Here is an 18,017-nt window from a genome sequence, read left to right as displayed (position 1 = left end):
TGAGGAAAAACCTTTATTAGCCAGAGAGTGGTGGGAATCTGGAACTCACTGCCTATAAGGGTTATGGAGGCAGAAACACTGATAATATTCAGGAAGTAATCAGATTTGCATTTACAATGCCAAAGGATACAAGGTTATGGGCCAAATGCTGGAAAATGGGATTAGAATAGTTAGGTGGTTGTTTTTAGAAGGCACAAACATGATGGCCCAAAGGGCCGTTTTTTATGCTATAGATCACTATGACTCTATGACTACAGAGGTTCAAGCAGGCTGACAACCATCTTCTCAAGGCAACCAAGGACAGTCAATGAATACAGTCTTATCCACATTGTCAATATCTCTAGAACAGATTATTTGAAAGAAAATGCCTCTAGATCACCAACGGTGACACTCCCTGAAGGGATTCAACCATGAGCAAGGGCTACTTGGCAAGAAGGCCTATTATACCTGTGCAATAACCCTTCCATGTGAACTACCTCAAACAGAAATGCGGAAAAAAATAACTCAACTATCCTCAACAGAGAAAAACAATACAAATGGATTGTGAATTATTACACAAAGGATTACCCTTAATTGAAGTTATAAAAATGTAACAAAATAAATATAAATGTAATTTCTTTAAATTAAATGATTACAAGTGCTTTAAAATTTCCATCTTCTGTACAATAGCAAAAGCTACAATTAGCGTAAAAACTGTGGGAATTAATTAGAGGAAATGGAAACTATTCTCTTTGAAACTTCATTCTATAGATGAAAAGTCCTCCCTGATGTTAGATTTTTAATGAAGTCAGAATTTTAAATATTCAGAAACATGAAATATTGTGGGAAAGAAAACCTTTAAGAAATAATGATACGATTTTCTAAATGCATCCTATCTTTCATTGCTGCACATGCAAAGATAAACTTAATGATGGTACGAGTTACTTCCCGACATGACAGCAAGAATTCTTTTCTTATACAGAAAATTGTCAGGGGTTGTTGTGCACTACTTATTTTAGCACATAATACAATAATACTATACAGATAAATGTTCTTTTGCTTATACTGATAATGTTCAAAATTAGACATGATAAGGTAACTTGGATTACCTTTTGAACCATAGTGTATGCTTATACACATTTTACTGTATTTTCATAATACATGTAACAGTAAATTACTATCCTTTAAATTACAATACTATACAGAGTAAGAATATAAATTATTGGCAAAATTATATCTAGATTGAAAATTAGATATTATTAAGCTAATTATTGAGTGCTGTGAAGGAAAACAAAGTTTTTAAAGGTGATAATACAAAAGATAACTTCACAACATTGAAAAAAAGTAGTAATTTCAGTAACAGAGGAAGAAAATCAAAATTAAAGAACTAACTTAAGTGGAAGATTTGTTGAGCAAAAGTTACGAATTATCAAGCTTTTGAAATTGTAATCAACTTCCCACCTTGGAATCAATCTTTTAAAGTTCTGAGATCCCTGAGCCAACAACTAGATTTCAAACTAGCTTCATCTGCAATCAACTCCACTAATAGCTACTTGCTGAAAGTGTACGGAGAATTAATCTTAGACATACCTTGCAGGCTTCTTGAAGAATGTCCTGTGCTGAGTTTCCTGGATGTACAACAACCAAAATGGGTCGATCATCTGGTAAACAGACCCATGAAGGCATGAGGAAATCAGTAACCCAGTTGTCACTTTCACGTGTGTGTGGATGAATACTCATGGTAAGGCTCTTTTCTCTCTGTAGGAAAGGCCAGTAATAACCTACACTCAAATTCTTTCTTTATAACAGTTAAGTCAACACAAAAAGGTTTTGTGTACATGAATACAGATGAATACATGAGTTCGCAATTTTTATGCAATACAATATAGACAAATGCATAGCTACTTCAAAATAGTGCCATAATGCTAAAATGGAAACCCAACATTACCACCCATTAAAAAATCATATTTATAAAAAAGGAACTAATAGCACGTTTTTAAAATAATAATCTTGATGATGTTTTAGGATTTTTTTTGCTCCAGGAGGATGCTTAAAACTGTGCACAGAAGATTTTCTAGGTAGAGTTGCTGAACCCAAAAATTATAGGCTTGCAAATAGAAAATTTACAGGTACTGTCCAAAAGCTCAAGCTGCTTCAATTACATTTTCTTAATTCACTAGGACATTTTTTCATAATGGAAGAGTCATTATGTTCCGAAATTTGATAATTTCTACAACAATAGGGAGCGACATTATGTTTGCACATTCCCTAGTTTCGGCCAGACCCCTCGGCACCATGGAGTAATCATATCTTGGAAAGGGGATGTGTACACCGAGGATGACCAGACCTAACCTCAAACGGCGTAGTGACCTGTCCTGTGACCCCATCGACTGAAGTCAGAGAACATTCCCTTAGTCTAAAACAACCTGCCAGACGCATGCAAATCCTGGCTGTCTTCAGCTCCAAAACACATGCTTGAAGACTGAAATATTTTTCAGTAAAAAGCAAGACAGATGTTGCTGTGACGCTACTGCTTAGCCAATACCGTTTTTTTTTTAATAAAATTCATTCATGGGATGTGGGCATCACTGGCTAGCCCAGCATTTATTGTCTGTCCCCAAATGCCCAGAGAAAGTTAAGAATCAACTACGTTGCTGCAGGACTGGATTTGCATGTAGGCCAGACCAGGTGAGGGGGCAATTTCCTTTCCCAAAAGACATTAGTGAATCCAGATGAGTTTTTCCGACGATCAACATCATTTGACCCTTAATGCCAGGTTCAAATTCCACCATTTGAACCCAGGTCCCCAACATCAGCTGAGTTTCTGGATTAATAATCTAGTGTTAATACCACTTATGTGGATAAAAATCCCAAAAAGAGTGTGCCTGTTGACTGTGGAGGTACGTTGTGCAAAAGAAGCAGATTGATGTAAAGAGAAGTTAAATGGCCAGCACAGCCAGTGAGCTATAATGGGTGCTGACAAAACACCAGGTCTGAGTTTTTGTGCTGTCAAGTTTTTCTGTTGTGGAGAGGAAAATTGCAAGTATGAGGTTAAAGTAACAGCTTAGACCAATAATAGGACTCAAAAGCATAAAAAGTCAATTTGCAATATGGATGACAAGAAGACCCTTTTCATTCCCCTTATCTATGCCCGTCATGATTCGTAAACCTGAATAAGATCACCCCTTAATCCACTCCCAGTCTTTCCAGTCTCCTTTTATATCTCAAACCCTCCATTGTCAGCAACATCCTGGTAAATCTTTTCTGAACCCTCTATATTTTAACAGGGAAACCAAAACTGCACACAGTACTCGAGGACAGGCCTCACCAACACCCTATACAACCTCAACATGATGACCCAACTCCTAAATTCAAAAGTCTTAGCAATAAAGGCAAATGTGCAAAACACCTTCTTAACCACCCTGTCTACCTGTGATGCAAATTTCAAAGAACTATGTATCTGAACCCTGACATCTCTCTGTTCCACAACACTACCCAGGATCCTACCATTAATTATATAAACCCTACCCTTGTTTTTATTACCAAAATGCAATACCTCACATTTATCCAAATTAAACTCCATCTGCCACTCCTCAGCTCATTGACCCAATTGATCAAAATTTCTTTGAAATCCGAGATAACCTTCTTCACTGTCCACTATATTCTGGTGTCATCTGCAAACTAATTAACCATGCCTCCTATATTCTTATCCAAATCATTTACATAAATGACAAACAAAAGTCGACCCAGTACCGATCCCTGTGGAACACTGCTGGTCACAGGCCTCCAGTCCAAAAAACAACCCTCCACCACCACACTCTGTCTCCTATCATAAAGTCAATTTTGTATCCAATTGACAACTTCTGCCTGAATTCCGTGTGGTCTAACTTTACGAATTAGTCTACCATGTGGAACATTGTCAAAGGCTTTACTAAAGTCCAAGTAAATAACGTCTACCACTCTGCCTTCGTCAATCATTTTCGTTACATCCTCAAAAGGCACAATTAACTCTGAGATATGATTTTCCTCGCACAAAACCATGCTGACTATCCCTAATCAATCCTTGCTTCTCCAAATGCATACTAATCCTATCTTTCAGAATCACCTCCAACAACTTACCCGCCACCGATGTCAGACTCATAGGTCTATAGTTTCCTGGCTTCTCCTTACAGCCTTTCTTAAACTATGGCACAATATCAGCTACCCTCTGGTCCTCCTCAAACATGATACAGTAAGGAAGCACTGAGTCAAGACCAGCTGTTACTCAAGATGGTGAGAAAAAAAATCAAATCACAGCAAAGCTTGTGTTTGGATCTTCTGACACATTTCTTGACAATGAGCTTAGTATTACATAAGTTTATCACTGAATAATACACTAACGTGGTTATAGTTGGAGTATACCTTTGTAACAGCAAGGGATGCACTATACAATGAACAAAGTCTTGCTTTGAAATTTAAAAAAATGTCATGTTATTCATAATTTTGTGCAACAGTTTGAAGGTACTGATCAAAATAATTCAGACTTTAAAACTGTATTTGCAACAGTGCAAAATGAATGCAGCCTATTTAAAACAATCAAGTGTGCATCATCCACTGAAGTGACTAGATAACTCACTTATCTAGGAGCAAAAACAAACTTTGAGACAATTTCCACTTTAAGAGATTTGAGATGTTGTTCCACTGGAATATCAGAGAAGTCCCCCGTGTGCCCTTTTATTTGCTATGATTATGATACAAGACTAGGTGCACCTTGAAGTTTTAGCTTTATGATGTTAATCTTAGAAGATACATTCCACAGATTAGAAGCACAACAGAAAAAATAAAATTTTATTTAAAAATTATTGCTTTTGGCAGTTTAGTATTGTTATGAAACTCTTTTTATAATTAATTTTTATTTGCACTTTTAGATCTTTAATCAAGCATTCCCTTTTTGTCAACAAAATAAATACCTAAAACTCATCCATGATTCCTGTAATATAGGAGGTCTATTTTCAGTTTTACATGCAGCTATACTATGTCTCAATTTTAAGTTCACTGAGTAATATATAGATACAGGGAATTCCCTTATTGCAATAGGCTCCACCCTGGTGCCAGAGATACAGACGGTATAGATGGTCTTTATTTGCCCTCAAACGCTTTTACCTAATTATGCTGTCATTCTGCATGCCAATGGTATACAGCAAGTGTCAGCTTACTTTATGACGTAATTGTCTCAGAGTGAGAGGTTTGAGTTCAAGCCTTACTCCAAGGCTTAAGGGCCTATTCTAAACTGACACTTGAACACAGTACTGAGCAAGTAATGTATTTTCAAAACATTATCTTTTCTGCAGAGATATTTAACTGAAGCCACAACAGCAGGCACTGGTCAGAGTAAATGTTTCCAAACCATTCTGCATTGAAGAATAGCTAAGATTCATCAGGACACTTATGAGAAAAAATGGCAGCTGCATTTGCCTGCGTAACAGTGATTACATTTAAAAAGCATTTCATTGGACATGAAGTTCTTTTAAAGGTATCCTGAGGAAATGAACAATGTTATACAATTTAAGTTCCAACTGACTTTCTAAATTGATACTGTCCATCAGAATTCAAATGGGTCCTTCCTAAAATGCTTTATGTCATGCTTTAGCAAATACCCACCATCAAATATCAGGAACTTCAATTAATCTATGACTTCAAAAAAAAAGATTTATCATGACATTTCAAGATTGTTTTTTCCACAATTTTACACACTAAAAATATTTGGTAGATGATATACACACTTTTTTAAACAAAAGTTCCCAACTAAAAGCTAGCTAGTATACTGAAAGAAAGACACTGAACAATCCATTAACATGTCTGAGTTATTGCAAAGCATCCCACTCACTATAATGCTGGAAAACAGTTTTATCTGTTTGGGAAAACAGTTGGGAAGGTCACAAGAAGACAGAAAGAAAGGTCTTAGAGAGAGAAATCTTGAAAAGCAGCCAGGTTTGTGAAAGGAATTTAATGTAATGGCCGATGCCAAGGTAAAGAGGTTAGAAATGCTGGAATAAAGTTAGAAACAATTTCCCCATGAAGCTGCCTGGTAAACAGTAATCCAAAGGTTCCTGCACAGGTCATGCATGCAGTTCAATCCCTGTACATTATGGGCCACACAAAACGATTTAAAGAGCTCTTGCAACTACTTGAAAAGGTAAAATGCTTAGAAGGCCTCCTGCTCAGGCATTGATCCAACCGTGAGGCATAACAGCTTAATATTTAAATTCAAGACTTACCTGTCTGGTATTAAGTCGATGCACCTTTAAAAATAATGAAAAAACACATGGTACAGGTATAAATAAAAATGTCACAACCAGTTCACATGTCAAGGGGATATACAGTTGCCTCTCCAGGTTATTCTCTTGTAACTTAATTATTAGGTTTTATAATCCAATTCTAACATATAAAGGTACATGAAATCCGATACCAACTAATTCGAGAAAGTATCAAAAAGCACTTGAATTACTTTTACCACTGGAGACTTTCCAATGGTGTTGCTCAAAAGCAACCTAAATTTGTTACTCAAACCAATGACAACATTCTGCACTTCTGGTAGAATTGACTGTGAAACATGTTTATTAAGTAAGGTAGTCAGATTAGACAGTCGTGATCTTCCACCATTTTGAGGAATGTAAAGGGGTATCTGAAACTGCTGCAAAGTTAGTATAGCTGGACAAAAAATGCTAGACAAAATATAATGCAGACACGCATGAAGCATTCCACCAACTGGGCAAATAAGAACCCTGGAAAATTCCTTTGTATGAATGCACTTGGGGTTCTCTTCTGATGTGACAATATTGGAACATCACAAATTTTACAGATATCCTTTATACAATGCTACTTTTCCAGGACTGCATTGTGATGTCAACTCTACATCTGAAGAATCAGTAGGATGCTGTTTCTGAAAAAAATCTTTGTCAGAGGTAGTTAACCATTTTGCTGGCCAGCTAAAGATACCAGTTACTGAAAGCTATTTATTTTTTCAAACACTAGGTGGCAACTACAGCTTGCTAAAAATTCAAGTTTCTTTTCTTCAGAAACAGTTCTAATAAATTAAAACTGCTGCACCTCAGTGATTATTTACTTAACAAAGTACAATCATCTCAACAGCTCTTAAGTAGCAAAACTGTTCAATAAGTTACAAAGTTTAGAACTGAAATTCTACCATTTCTCCCTAGACATAAATAAGGTCTGTTTATTGGTGGTCAGAAATTCTACCAGCCAGGTGGGAAGGTGCTGAACTGTAGACTGGAGTTCCTCATCCAAACCATGGCATAATCTTGACCCAGCGGACAGTACAGGAATTATTGAGAAGTTTAAAATTCTAACGTGTAATTATCCAGCACATGGAATATTCTTAATCCCACAACATTCCCAGAGGCTCAACCTCCCACCCAATTCTCCTCCAAATGACTTTTCTCCCTGATCCAACAGCTTCAGAATTATCCTAAGGCTTCACCCATTTACCTACCAACCTACCCTATCCGATCCCACCAAACCGCCTAACTCCCCACTGATCTACCAACTGTCTTCTTTAGGCACTCCCTCAACATTAAGGGGGACTTTCTTCCACTATGGAGAAAGAGATGTTACTAAGGTCCTGAGGCGATTAAACAATCCAGCACCAACACACTCTTCCAAAAGTTCGCCAAATGATTTTTGAAGAACGAGGGAATGGGATGTTTGGGTTTTCATATGCTCCTTTCACCGTCGACAGTTGGTTTCCACCTGGGCCTGTCAGCGATGCTCCAGATAGTTTTCAACTTCGAGGGTGCTTTTTCTCCAGTTTTGGATGTTTGGGGTGAATGATTCCAATGAGTCATGGAGATGTTGCAATTTTTCAGGGAGGCTTCGATGTTTTCTCTTCCCTCCTGGTAACCACTTGTTGTGGCAAACTCCGTATCAGGCATGCAGATGATGTGGCCTACTTAAATTAGCTGACTGACAGTAACTCGTGCCTTGATTCTGAAAATGTTGGTCTGAAGACATGGATATCGAGGTGTCTATCTTGCCATTGGATTTGCAGGATTTTATGGATGCATTGCTGGGGATATTTCTCTAAGTTTTTAAGATATTTTGTAGGCACTGTTTGAGGTTTGAGATCTTTGTCATTGAACACTATGCTCCACAGATAACTGAAGGCATCCACAAATAATTGAGGCGACACTGTCAACAAGAAGTGATGTTGAGCTTCATTGCTGATTTCTACCCTTGCTAAAATGAGAGTTCCAAGATGAGAATTGATCCATGTCGTCCACTGTGGTTCCTGATAGTTACATGGGTGAAGCAGGCTAGTCAAGAACCTTAGACTTCAGTTTGTTTAGCCTAAAGCCCATTCTCTCATACACTTCTGTGAATGAATTAATGATGGTTTGGAGCTTGGGCTCCAAGTGCTGGCAAACATAAGTGCTGTTTGTACATTGCAGCTTGATAAGGCTTGTGGTGGCCTTGGGTCTGAAATGTAGGAAACATAGATTTCATAGCTTCCCACTCATCTGGTGGCAAAGTTCCACTCTAGCAGGAATCCTTGTGAATTTTGTAGTATTGAGCTAAATAATGAATAATTTTGATGAACCAAGCAAGGAATTAAATTATATGTTGTAAAACAGTTTCTGAAGGGATAAAACAGTTTCTGTAGGGAAAAATGTATGGTTTGGTTAAAAGTAAGATTTATGGTACTGGTGCTGTTCTATGGCTCAGACTAATGTAAACTTAGGCTAATATATGTTAGAATATTTTGGGGCAAAAAGAAACAGCTTTGTTTTACAATGGTTTGGTTTGATAACAAAATGTGTAACAGGCTTATGGATATGTACATGCATGTGCTAGAATTAGGTTCTGTAGTGAATACTGTAGCCTTATAGCTACTTTGATAATCTTAGATGTATCATAGAATTATAGACCTTACAGCTTGGAACCGGGCCAATCAGCCCATTGAGTCCAAACCGACCCTTCATACAGCATCCCATCTAGATTCACCCCCCTACCCGATCTCTGTAACCCTGCATTTCCCATGGCTAACCCACCTAACCCTCTCATCTTTGAACTGTGGGTGGAAACTGGAGCACCTGAAGAAAACACATGCAGACACAGTGAGAACACGCAAACTCCACATAGTCACCTAAGGGTGGTATCGAACTCATGTCCCTGGCACTATGAGGCCACCATGCCACCGTCATTTGAATAACAGAGATAATGTTACAAACTCTAAGCAGAAATGTTACTTGCTCATTTGTGCCACCTTATCTTCGTAAAGATCTATGGAATTAGTAAACTGGGAGGGTCAAGCTGTTATATGGATGATCTTATAAAACATTTAGCATGTTAAAGAACAAATCCAAAAGACAAGGAGAAAGAGATGTTACCAAGGTGACCAACACTTTTGAAGAAGCATATCAATACTTGGGCAGAGATAATGAAGTGTGGAGCTGGAGGAACACAACAGGCCAGGCAGCATCGGAAATGTTGCCATGCTGCCCTGCCTGTTATGTTCCTCCAGCTCCACACTTTGTTATCTTTGACTTCAGCATCTGCAGTTCTTGCTATCTCACTACTTGGGCAGATATTGTTTAGCCAATTCAAGATTGATGATCGTGAACCGTTCAGCCATTAGGAGCAGGTGATTGAGGAGAATTTTTGCAACGACCTCCAGTAGCGAGAACCCTCTTGAATTACTGCAATTGAGTTACTCCTCTCCTTTCCAGAAGACGGTCAAAATTACAGGATATTGGAGATCCTCTGGAAAGTTCTTCCTCCTGATAAGGAAAATGACGTCATGTATTTGTGCCCAGTGCACTTGTGTGCCATATTTCAGAACATATGTAGTGATTTCATTTGCGCTAACATCCTTGTTGGTTCTCAACTGTCAGATGGCTTTTCAATCTCATGCTGGGCTGGTGCTGTATTCAGGTGCTGGTGGTCAAGAGTACCACATCGAGGACTGAATCTCAGCTAAGGAGATCCTCCAAGTGATCCTTCCAATGAGGATTATTTGCATTTCCAGCTCCATCATCTACCTGCTAGCCGTGCCCCTCCCTCACCCACTCAGCAGCTCCCCCTCCCCCACCCAAATGGCCAAACAACCTCCTTATTCAACTCCTTCCAGCAGCTGGCCAAGTGATTTTGGACATTTAAACATTGAATACAGCAGCTACTGCTGTACAAGAGAGATGTGAATTCAGTGCTAGTCCACTCTGTTACTTTGCACGCATGGATTCATGGACTGGACTACGCTGCTTCAACACAAAAGGCTCCAGGCAGCCCCCGAAGTTCACCTTAAAATACCTCCAAAGTTGCAACTTTTGCCGGATTTGGGTTGGAAATCGGAGCCTACACCTGAAGATTCAGATTGGTAGGTAAGAGCCAAAATCATAACATTAGCCTGCATTTTCTAGTCACTGGTGAAACAATTTTCTCTTACTTGCCTCGAAGAAAGTTGCCAAACACTTGGTGATATCTTTAATTGTTTTTTCACATTTACTATCAGCAGTTGAAATCTGTCACTATGTCAAGGGGATGTCTTGGTGGCAGACAAAGTGTGGTCAGGAAGCAGATAGGCAACAAATCAGACGGAAGCATTCATACACAGGAAACTAAGTTGTGAAAATAAATTACAATACTTCACTTTTATCAATAATAGAATCACAGAATCACAGAATCATAGAATCCCTACAGTGTGGACTCGATGAGCCGAGTGGCCTACTTCCACACTGTAGGGATTCTATGATTCTGTGTGGAAGTAGGCCATTCAGCGCATCGAGTTCACACCACCCCTCCAAACAGCATCGCACTTAGACCCACCCCACTGGCCTATTCCTGTAACCCTGCATTTTCCCATGGCTAATCCACCTAGTCTGTACATCCCTGGACACTATGGGCAATTTAGCGTGGCCAATCCACCTAATCTGCACGTCTTTGGACTGTTCAATGTTTGATAGTAAAATTAATGTACCTTGCATTATGTCACAACCTGACATAAAATTAACACAAACTTTTAAAAAATGTCATTTTTACTTATTGCAGAAAGAAAGGTCATCTCACAAATTTAAAAAAAATCTTTCTTAGCAAAAGTTATGCAGTTAGCATGCCACTGAAAACCCACATACACCTCATTCACAAAGGTGCAATGTTTTCAAGGGAATTTACAATGAGAGAAACAGCATTTAGGGTGATTAAACGGGAGAGAACAATCTGTGGCAGCCTCAATGGTGCACACTTGAGAGCAGAGTAGACCCACTGATAGCACTTTCTGGACTTTGAAGCTGTTCTGATCGTGTCCAAACTCCGACATTCTCATTAGTTTCACAGGCACAATGACAGCTAATAATTTCGGTCATAACAACAAAACTATACAGGACCTAAAAGATTGTTGTATTTTAAAATTATAAACCACATTAACAAAAGTGACAGCTGCTGACTGAACCAAGGAAAATTCAGTATTGTAGCACATGGTAGTGACATAATATGTTTGCTAATCGTCCTACCTTGCTAAGTATTCATGTTCATTGCTGAAGACCCTGAGCAATTGTCTGTGCTAAAACGTCTTTCTCTAACTATTTAATACATACAAAAATCAACCTCTGTCTCTTTCACATTTTCTGTGCCGAATTGAATTCCTTCAACATTGAGATACCAAAAGACTGTACAATCTAGATGATCATTGATCTGAAATGTTAACTTCTTTTCTCTCTCCAGAGATGCTACCAAACAAGCTGAGTATTTACAGCATTTTCTATTTTTATTTCAGATTTCTAGCATTCACAATATTTTGTTTTTATGTAATTTCATTCTCAAATTTCACTAATTCAAATCAGATTAGTGGAATTTAGACCTTTTAAAATATTTTTGATTTTTTAATTCTAGCACTTACTTAACAGAAGACTAAGTCAAATTACTTCACCTGCTCAACTGATTTCCACTTCAGTATCAGAAACATTTGTCAAGAGCTCCAATGCAAATAGAGGCGCATGATTTCAGAGCAACTCATGTCACCTTAAAAGTGCAGAACCTCTGAAGATCACACTGCTGTTTGGGATACATAACTGTACTCCTAATTGGTTGTTCTGTGTTGAGGAGGTTATGGATTAACAGGGAAAATATATTTCCCTGCTTCCAAGCAACTGAGAAAATTGACATTACATTTAGATAAAATTAATATTATTTTTCAGTTTAAGGAACATTTTTCACAAAATATAAACCTACCTTCTCTATTAATTCTGCAGTAATAGAAAATAAATGGGAAGAAAATATGCTTAAATATGATCATGTGATGAATGTAACTAGGGTAATTTTAACTTAAAAGAATGTCATGTGGAATGATGAACAATAATCAGCTGTTATGATCCCAGCTAATGCTACTACTGAACAAAGTAGCCCGATACACATTTTTTGGGGTTTAATTTAGTGTAATGGTCTTTCACCAAAACAAAAATAGGTTTTAGCCTAACAATAGAAATTTATTACAGAAAACAAACTAAGCCATCTGCACACAACAGTTTGAAAAGTTTCAAAACACATGGCAGAACAAAGTCTAATTTACTCTCAATACCATCACTTTGCAGTTGCTGAAAAATCTAAGGAAATTACTTCTCTGTCAAATCTGCAGACTTGACTGAACTGCTCCCTTCTAGTTCTGGTCCCATGAGCTGTGAAGCCTTTTCCGTTGACTTTAACAACTGGGACCCTAGACTTTCTCAGATTTGAATAACAAATACAGATTTCCAACAAACACTCCTGATCTGTATTAAACAGAAGTACTCATTTCCTTAACTGCTCTAAACAATGTTTTTCTAAGTAAAAGTACACTTGTATTTAACCGCAGTCAGGTACTTAGAACTGCCCAAAAACTTTTGAAATTTGTTTTGTAAATACCCTGCATTCTGCTAAGCTCAATTGCTTAATGTTTTCTCTCTCTGGTCATAAACAACCAAAGTATAAATAAACTTCCATGAGCACTCCAGAAAGCACACAGAATCATGCTTCCAGAAAGGTTAACTGAATTAATACTTAAACCCCTTCACACAAAAAAAAAACAAAACCCATTTGCCATTAATTTAAAATACAAACTCTACAACAAAAGATATTGATTATACATAAATCTCACAGCCAAATTTTGTTCACTCACTTTTCATGCCATAAAAGGACTAACTATTTATGGAGGAAAACGTTTGCAGGTAAGCCACTGGTGCTTTGACAAATTGGATTTAATTAATTACTAAAGCTTGTCAGTGAATTTGATCACATGAGCTTCATAGTCAAAACAAATGTTGTCCTCATCTGATGTCCATATAAACCTACCCAACAAGGATTGTTACGAAAAAAAATCACAACCAGGCACCCCGGCCAGCTTCTCCACCTTTCCCTTCCCTAATTCAGGTGAAGACAAATGTAGCAGCCCCACTACTGACCCTGATGGTAATAACTGAGGATGGGATCAAAATTTAATCCTTCTCGTCAATGTGGTTCAACTACTCACTGGATAAATTACTGAGCTGCCTGGGACACAGGGGATGCTGGAGATAGCTTGATGTAAAGTCAGTCTCTGTAAACACAATACAGCTAATCCTCAAGAAATAAATAGAATATTTCCCAGAGGTTTCATTTGACAATTACACAAGTCTTTTGAAAATGACAATGCTGTTTCATAATTTCAAATAATCAGTCTGTTTACATTTATTAAACAGAGCAGATTGCCATTGCTATAATGAAACTGAATTAGGTATAACAATTTTAAAAAGCACTACTAGGATAATCCAGCTGATACAGTTCTAGAATATTGAGCTGCTTTTATTTGATACTCATTTAGGATGGATTCGATCTACTCATCTTCAATCAACCAGCTTTCAATACTACAATACTTAAGTTGACTTTATTAATGCAGTTTCAACAAGCATAAAGTTCCCATCGTCTGTTACTTTGTGACCAGAATAACAGTTAGCTCAAGCAATCCTGGTTTCTTCACTGGCATACCGGAGCAAATTCCAAGAGTATAAGTACACCCACATCTTGGCTTCTTCCAGCAAATATTAGTCCTAGTTGCCTCAGTGATAAGAAAAAAACATTACAGTGGGTGGATTACATACCATATTATTTAAGCTCATGTATGCACCTTCCAAGAAAATTGTACGCATGTATGCAACTGTTTACAGTAGGCTTCATGAGGGATAGGGAGGAACAGGAGCAGGAGAAGAAAGCAGAAGAGGCATAATATAGAGGATTACACAACAGCTGTCACAATAAAATAGCTCTAAGATAGTTAAGTTGAAGTTAGGGAAAAGAATGCCCCTTTTCAAAATGAACCAAATATTGTGGTGCTTTTACTTTTCTTCAAATCTGATACAATACAAAATCTCTTTCAAGTCTCAGTTAAGCATCAAATGGTCCTTCTAACAATATAACTTCTAACTATATAGTTTCAATCAGATTAATCTGATTTCCATGTTAGCTAAGCTTTATTCAAGCAACAGCTGCATGTAGACATTATGTACTTACACTGCTATCTGTTGAACAATCATCAAAAATGCCTTCCAAGGATTTCTTCAGTGTGGTTTCACTATCGCCAAAAAGCTACAAAAATACAATAAAATATTTTGTTAGTAACATTTAAGACTTTGTTTACATTTTCTCTCTCTAATCTTATTTTTCTTTATTCCCAACGGTTTCTTGTGTTCTTTACTTTCTTTTGGTTCGCCTTCCATATTTTGGCTTGATGCCAACCATTGTCAAGTGAAAGAAATGATCAAAGATACCAAAATTGGACAAATTACAGGTTTGAATACTTTAGGCACTAGCCAAATGCATAAGACCACACTTTACACTAAAATTGTGAAGATAGCCACAATTTAAATCACTAAAATTGGCAAATGACACAAAAATAGGAAAAGTGAAGTTGAAGGAGGCAGCTCTAATTCTACAAAATAATGAACAAATGGATAAATATGTATTGGTAAAATATGAACATTATACAAGGAAATGTTAACTACATAGCATGTGCATTGGATGAATGATGCTGAAATAGATGAGAAAATTGAGAGATACCTCAGAGACTTCTAGAGTCATATAGTCATACAGCACAGAAACAGATCCTTCGGTCCAACCAGTCCATGCCAAACATAATCCCAAACTAAACTAGTCCCACCTGCCCGCTCCTGGCCCATATCCTCCAAACCTTTCCTATTCATGTTCTTATCCAAATGTCTTTTAAACATTGTGACTGTACCCACATCCACCACTTCCTCAGGAAGTTCATTCCACACACAAGCCAACCTGTGTAACAAAATCTGCCCCTCGTGATTTTTTTAAATCTCTCTCCTCTCACCTTAAAAATATGTCCCCCAGTCTTGAAATCCTCCATCCAAGGGAAATGACAACTACCATTAACACTATCTGTATTGCTCATTATTTTATAAGATCGCCTCTAAATCTCCTATGGTCCAGTGAAAAAAGTTCCAACATATCCAGCCTTTCTTTATAACTCAAACCTTCCACACCTGACAACATCCTGGTAAATCTCTTCTGAACCCCCTCTAGCTAAATAATATCCTTCCTATAACCCGACGACCAGAACTGGACACAGAATTCCAGAAGAGGCCTCACTCATGTCCTGTACAACCTCCACATGACTTCCCAACACCTATACTCAAAAAACTCAACAATGAAGGCAAGCGGGTCAAACACCCTTTTAACCGCATTGTCCAAATGTGATGCAAACTTCAAAGAATTATGTACCCGAACCCTGAGGTCCCTCTGTCCTACTGTCCAAGGCCCTACCATTAATTGTATAAGGCCTACCCTTGTTTGTTGCACCAAAATGCAATACCTCGTATTTATCCAAATTGAACTCCACCTGCCATTTTTTAGCCCATTGATCTAATTGATCAAGATCCCTTTGTAATCTTAGAAAACCTTCTTCACTGTCTACTATGCCATCAAGACAAGATAATTACAGATAAGGAAGACCATCAAAGCAATCCTCGTTCATCAATTCAGAGAGCCCTCAGCTTCTAATTATTTCTTCTATGATTTTTATATGCACTTTGGCAGGAAGAATAGAGGAGCTGAATATCATTCATATGGAAAAAGTCTGCAGAAAGCCACAGCACTGAGAAATTTGAGAGCCCTTATGCATAATTCATAAAAAGCCAGCAGACAAATTCAGCAGATAATTGGGAAAACAAAAGGAATGTTGGAGATAACACAGTGTGGAGCTGGAGGAACGCAGCAGGCCAAGCAGCAGAGGAACAGGAAAGCTGATGTTTTGGGTCGGGACCAAGGGAATGGAGTAGAAAAATAAGGAGGCCTTGCTAAAACTATACAAGGCCTGAAGGTCGGTTACTTCAGAGGGATGACTGGTTTGCGACACAAAGTAATGTTAGAAGTGCAGGTATAACTGCTGTACCAGCTGAGCTAAGTTTGAAGATCTCTCCTTCTCAATCTCTCCCTATGCCTTAGGTTAAACCATTGCCATTTTTCTCTGTCTAATGATAGAGTAATCCCATGGTCCTCTGAGACTATGGCGACTTTCTCTTACAAGGCACTAGTCAGACACACAAAAGAATACTGGATAAGTCAAGGAACTATGAATGCTGGAAATCTGAAACAAAAACAGGAATGCAGAAAGTCAGCAGATCAAGCATCATCAGTAGAGAGAATAGCAGTCAAAATTTCAAGTCGAGTGATTGTTCATAGGATGGGTTGCTGATGAAGGGTCCCTGGACTTGAAATGTTCATTCTGCTTTTCTCTCATCAGATGCTGCCAGACCTGCTGAGTTTCTCCAGCACTTTCCATTTTTGTCCTAGAATACTATAATAATAGAATACTGTTCCCCTTATCTAAAGAAAGGTATACTGGCATTGGAATAGCCCAGAGATGGTTCACTAGGTTGATCCCAGATATGGAAGGTTTGTCTTATGTGGACAGGTTAAGTAGGCTTGGCCTGTACAATCGGTGTTGAGAAGAATGAGAGACAACATCACTGAATTATACAAGATTCTTAGGGAATTTAGGATGGTGCAGAGAGGTTATTTCACCTTGTGGCAGAGTTTAGGAACAGACTACATTACCTCACAGCAAGTGGTCACCTGGTTAGGATAGAGAGAAGGAGGAATTTCTTTCTCAGGTGGTGATGAATTTGTGGAATTCTTTATCACGGAGGGTTGTAGAGCCATAGTTCTATTCAAGGTTGAAATAGACAGACTTTTAATCAATGTGGGAATCAATTTTTATGGGGTCAAGATAGAAAAGTAGAACTGAGGATTATAAGACCATAAGTCATAGGAGCAGAAATTAGGCCATTCGACCCATCAAGTCTGCTCCGCCATTCAATCATGGCTGATAAGTTCCTCAACCCCATTCTCCTGCTTTCTCCCCGCAACCCTTGATCTCCTTGATAATCGAGAACCTATCTATCTCAGTCTTCAATGTATTCAATGACCTGGCCTCCACAGCCTTCTGTGACAGTGAATTCCATAGATTCACCACTCTCTGGCTGAAGAAGTTTCTCCTTATCTCCGTTCTAAAAGGTCTTCCCTTTACTCTAAGGCTGTGCCCTCAGTTTCTAGACTCTCCTACCAATGGAAGCATCTTCCCAACATCCACTTTGTACAGGCCATTCAGTATTCTGAAAGTTTCAATTAGATCCCCCGTCATCCTTCTAAACTCCAATGAGTATAGTCCCAGAGTCCTCAAACGTTCCTCATATGTTAAGCTTTCCATTCCTGGGACCATGCTCGTGAACCTCCTTTGAACCCGCTCCAGGGGCAGTACATCCTTCCTGAGATATGGGGCCCAAAACTGCACGCGATACTCCAAATGCAGCCTGGCCAGCGCCTTATAAAGCCTCAGTAGTACATCCCTGCTTTTATTTTCAAGTCCTCTCAAAATAAATGCCAACATTGCATTTGCCTTCCTGACTACTGACTCAACCTGCAAGTTTACCTTGAGAGAATTCTGGACGAGAACTCCCAAGTCTCTTTGCACTTCAGACTTTTGAATTTTGTCCCCATTTAGAAAATAGTCC

At 38.3% G+C, this 18,017-nt stretch overlaps 1 protein-coding gene across 5 annotated transcripts in view; it reads right to left on the bottom strand.

Moving 5' to 3' along the window:
- The window catches only part of tiam1b (TIAM Rac1 associated GEF 1b), a 253,760-nt gene that overhangs the window by 114,427 nt on the left and 121,316 nt on the right, over positions 1 to 18,017 (bottom strand). For 3 of the 5 annotated variants that reach the window (XM_048602859.1, XM_048602861.1, XM_048602864.1), the window contains 3 exons: positions 14,491 to 14,565; positions 6,237 to 6,260; positions 1,570 to 1,737 (listed from right to left, as the gene is read on the bottom strand). In XM_048602859.1, the coding sequence (XP_048458816.1) occupies positions 1,570 to 1,737; positions 6,237 to 6,260; positions 14,491 to 14,565 (267 nt within the window). The remainder of the gene's footprint in view (positions 1 to 1,569; positions 1,738 to 6,236; positions 6,261 to 14,490; positions 14,566 to 18,017) is intronic. The other 2 variants (XM_048602862.1, XM_048602863.1) reach the window with 1 other exon arrangement.

Source organism: Rhincodon typus, chromosome 11, assembly GCF_021869965.1.
Source record: "Rhincodon typus isolate 14 chromosome 11, sRhiTyp1.1, whole genome shotgun sequence".
NCBI lineage: Eukaryota > Metazoa > Chordata > Chondrichthyes > Orectolobiformes > Rhincodontidae > Rhincodon > Rhincodon typus.
The sequence above is the reverse complement of the archived record's forward strand: the minus strand, read 5'-3'. Positions and strand labels throughout refer to the sequence as shown.